General features: G+C 45.2%; 1 protein-coding gene across 2 annotated transcripts; it reads left to right on the top strand.

Annotated features, from left to right (window-relative positions):
- Window positions 1-531: 531 nt before the first annotated feature.
- On the top strand, window positions 532-1962 carry LOC117234600. 2 transcript variants are annotated; one of them, XM_033495977.1, is made up of 3 exons: window positions 532-709; window positions 775-1027; window positions 1467-1962. In XM_033495977.1, exons 1-3 carry the CDS (start codon window positions 624-626, stop codon window positions 1566-1568), a joined length of 441 nt encoding a protein of 146 aa, XP_033351868.1. In that variant the 5' UTR covers window positions 532-623; the 3' UTR covers window positions 1569-1962. The 2 variants fall into 2 exon arrangements, with proteins under 2 accessions (XP_033351868.1, XP_033351870.1); XM_033495979.1 differs by having other exon boundaries at window positions 533-709; window positions 793-1027.
- Window positions 1963-3104: the final 1142 nt, after the last annotated feature.

The raw sequence follows: 3104 nt of genomic DNA on the forward strand, positions 1-3104 counted from the left end.
GACGAGCAGAAAAAAAGCAGTTAAACTTGCGACTTCTGTTTGAAGCGCGGGAAAGTGAAAGGCGCGAAAAGGCCGCGTCGAGCCGACGTGAAACCAAGTAATCGAACGTTTACGTAGTCATGCGTAATTGCGCCCCACGGTCGAAGCCACGGTAATCTCGAAACTCGTTAAAAATCGCGCTAATCCTCGTTACGTGCCGTTTGTTCCAGCTTGTCATTAGCGCGAATCCTCCGCGAACGATCGTTTTAATATCGTTCACGGTTCTTTCGAAACGCTGAACATTTTTCGCACGCTTCGCGAAAGCTGTTCTAGATTAGATGTGCATACGCAAATATAGACGCAATTCTGTGCGAAAATAACGAGAAAATCTTGCCGAAGATTTATTTTGTTTGGAAGGTGAAACTAGAGCAAGAAGGCGCTGGACCATTTTCGAGCGGCAATCGTAATAGCTTAAAAAAGAAACCGATCGATATGCGAGTTGCAATCGTTTTTCAAACAAACCAACAGCACGGCAACGTTCCGGCCACGCGAAGTCTTTCGCGAAATTCTAAGTAAATTATCAAAATTCTTTGGTCGCGGTAGATTCTACCAGCGAAATCGAAAATAGTAAGGCGATCTCTATTATGCCTCTTCACTACATCAAGAATCCCATGTACGCACTTTGTCTCTTAGCGGCAGTTTGCGTACGACAACATGTGCAAAATAATAGGTATGAATTACAAGGAAATGTTAAACGGACGAATACCTTTGATTAAAAATATACTTTTTAATAAGATTTCGCCGCATGTACAGAACCGACCAAGCATTAACGAAAGGCGTGTCGTTTCAAACTCCGACGACAGTGCACAGGAAACTGAAGGAAACGAATTTGAAGACGGTAACTAACCCGAGTAAAGAGCTTAACTACGTGGAAGTTAATCGGAAGAAACCGGTAAACCTCGAAGAAGCAGATTCGTTGGTTCATTGCGTGCAGAACTTCGCTGAACGGGCTCGGCGAATCGTTAACGATATTCGGACGAGCATACCGGTGAGTCTGATGTCGTATTTAACTTTCCTTTATTAACAATGAAGAAAATTGAGGGGTTGGAGTGGTAAATGAGGTACAGAGAAAAAAGGATAAGGGCTGGAATAATTTATTTTAACTTTTCTGGCTATTGTAAGATAAAGCGTAATAAAACACGAAAGTACGATATACCAAAAAGGCTACACATCGCGTATTTCTTTCCGTTTGTTCTCTCTCTCTCTCTCTGAATTGATAAACCTTGCAAATTCGAAATAGCGTTCAATGCTAAATGATGTAAAAATTGTGTCAAAAATATTAAAAATCTCTAGCTTTCAAAATGAACAGAAATATATGGCTATCGAGATTCCAAGCTTCTCGGGCACACCACGTTTGTCATCTCGACTCCTCAATTAGAAATGCTCGAAATAAAGAAACAAACTCGAAAATCTTATTTCTTCGTCAGGGTTCCAAGTCGACAGAATCCATTGATCCGCTAACTTCGTCGAACATTCTAGATTCGTTGCTTTACTTAACGAGCGACGTCGGAATCAAATGGTTAGCCTGATGCACCGATTTGCGATGCGCTAAGAATCCATCGAAGAACTGTCGTTTGACCAAGGCCAATGTGGATTAAGGGGGGAATTCGCAAATGATCTTTGTCAATCGACGGTAAAGAAGATAAGAAAGTTCGAATGTTTGCTGTTCTGTCGTAGACATCGAGGTTATCGGACGACTTGAACCGAAGAAGCTGATAAAACCATAGTTTGCTTCGCAGGTGGGTCGGTTCGGTGCTGTGCGCTCAAAAGGCGCCAACGAGCGCGCACGCACCGAACATGACACCGAAGCTGACACGCGAGTGTATTTAAACGCTCGTTCGTTTTCTTTTCCTTCAAACATTTCGTTATTTAAAGATGTAAACGTTGCAACGATCATAAATCAATAAATCCTCTTGAACGAAATCGCATATTTATTCGTCGAAGCACGAAATATTTCAATCGTCTCGCGTTTCGATCGATCGTTTAAGACATCGCGAATTATTAATTTGTATTTTACGCGAGCCAACAACCCACGTTTTAGATATTAGAAACAGCCACGTGAACTATCTACGTGGTTGGTAACGTCGTTAATAACGTACGAACAAAATTATATCGGGAAATATTTCCGTGGCGAATACAAAGAGGTTAACCATCGAATCCTCTGCCTGATGGACTTCCGTTTCCCACATCATTTCGAAACTCCACCCTGGAATATCAATAACGAACCCTCCCCACTCCTGCAATCCGACTTTCGCTACGTTTCCACAAGCCAACTGTCCCACGTTTCCTCCCCACGAAAAAACCTGCTTGCTCATCGTGCACGGATATTTATCACTCGGATCTCTTTTCGTGGTCCCGGAGCGTGTCTCGCAATCCATCCGTCAGAAGCGGTCGAGCGGATTTCCAAATCTCTCTCGGAGGGTTTCGTAGCGGTTGCGGGCGGACAGAGTTCGAGCATACCAAGGCTCATTTGAATTTTCCCGGACAGGATGTGCACCGCGTGCATTTCAATCCCCGGGGACACCCCGACGAATTATGGTCGAGCGAGATGGCCCCCTCTGGAGGCGCGAGGAACGAACGAAGAGGGAAACGGTATACGCGGATGGTAGTTTAAGAGCGAACGCCCGGTATCCAGGGCACGTCCGGAGCGCCGACAGAACTTATTGTCGTGCGCACGACTCGTCGGGGCATTTTAATATTTCCGCTGAATGCGCCGAGAAAACGGTCGAACGTGGGCAACCGGCGACGAGAAAACGAAAGGAGACGGAAAAAAAAACAAAGAAACGAGAAAGAGAAGAAAAATGAGAAAGAGGTGAAAAAGAGAGAAAAAAGGGAAAGAGGAACGCGCAGACCGGAGGCGAGGAATCGTTACGCGACACTGCCACTGGTCTTGCGTTTTCGACTGCGTGACAGGTGGAGTGGCCACGGGGAACCCTTTGTTTTTTCTCCGGAGTGAGAGACTGCTCGCTCGTCGAGACAACACCAGCACCGTTTAGAGAGGCTGGCGCCACGAAGCGCATAACGATACTCGAATTTAAATATTCACTCTCCGGGCCGCGTTGAAA

This window comes from Bombus vosnesenskii, unplaced genomic scaffold (assembly GCF_011952255.1).
Source record: "Bombus vosnesenskii isolate JDL3184/JDL3185 unplaced genomic scaffold, Bvos_JDL3184-5_v1.1 scf7180000013305, whole genome shotgun sequence".
Taxonomy (NCBI): domain Eukaryota; kingdom Metazoa; phylum Arthropoda; class Insecta; order Hymenoptera; family Apidae; genus Bombus; species Bombus vosnesenskii.

Bases quoted from the DNA above. Each gene is read 5' to 3' on its own strand.
- LOC117234600 (XM_033495977.1), top strand. From the start codon at position 624: ATGCCTCTTCACTACATCAAGAATCCCATGTACGCACTTTGTCTCTTA. The intron at 710-774 runs GTATGAATTACA...CTTTTTAATAAG, and splicing joins CAACATGTGCAAAATAATAG to ATTTCGCCGCATGTACAGAA. The intron at 1,028-1,466 runs GTGAGTCTGATG...TTTCTTCGTCAG, and splicing joins ATATTCGGACGAGCATACCG to GGTTCCAAGTCGACAGAATC.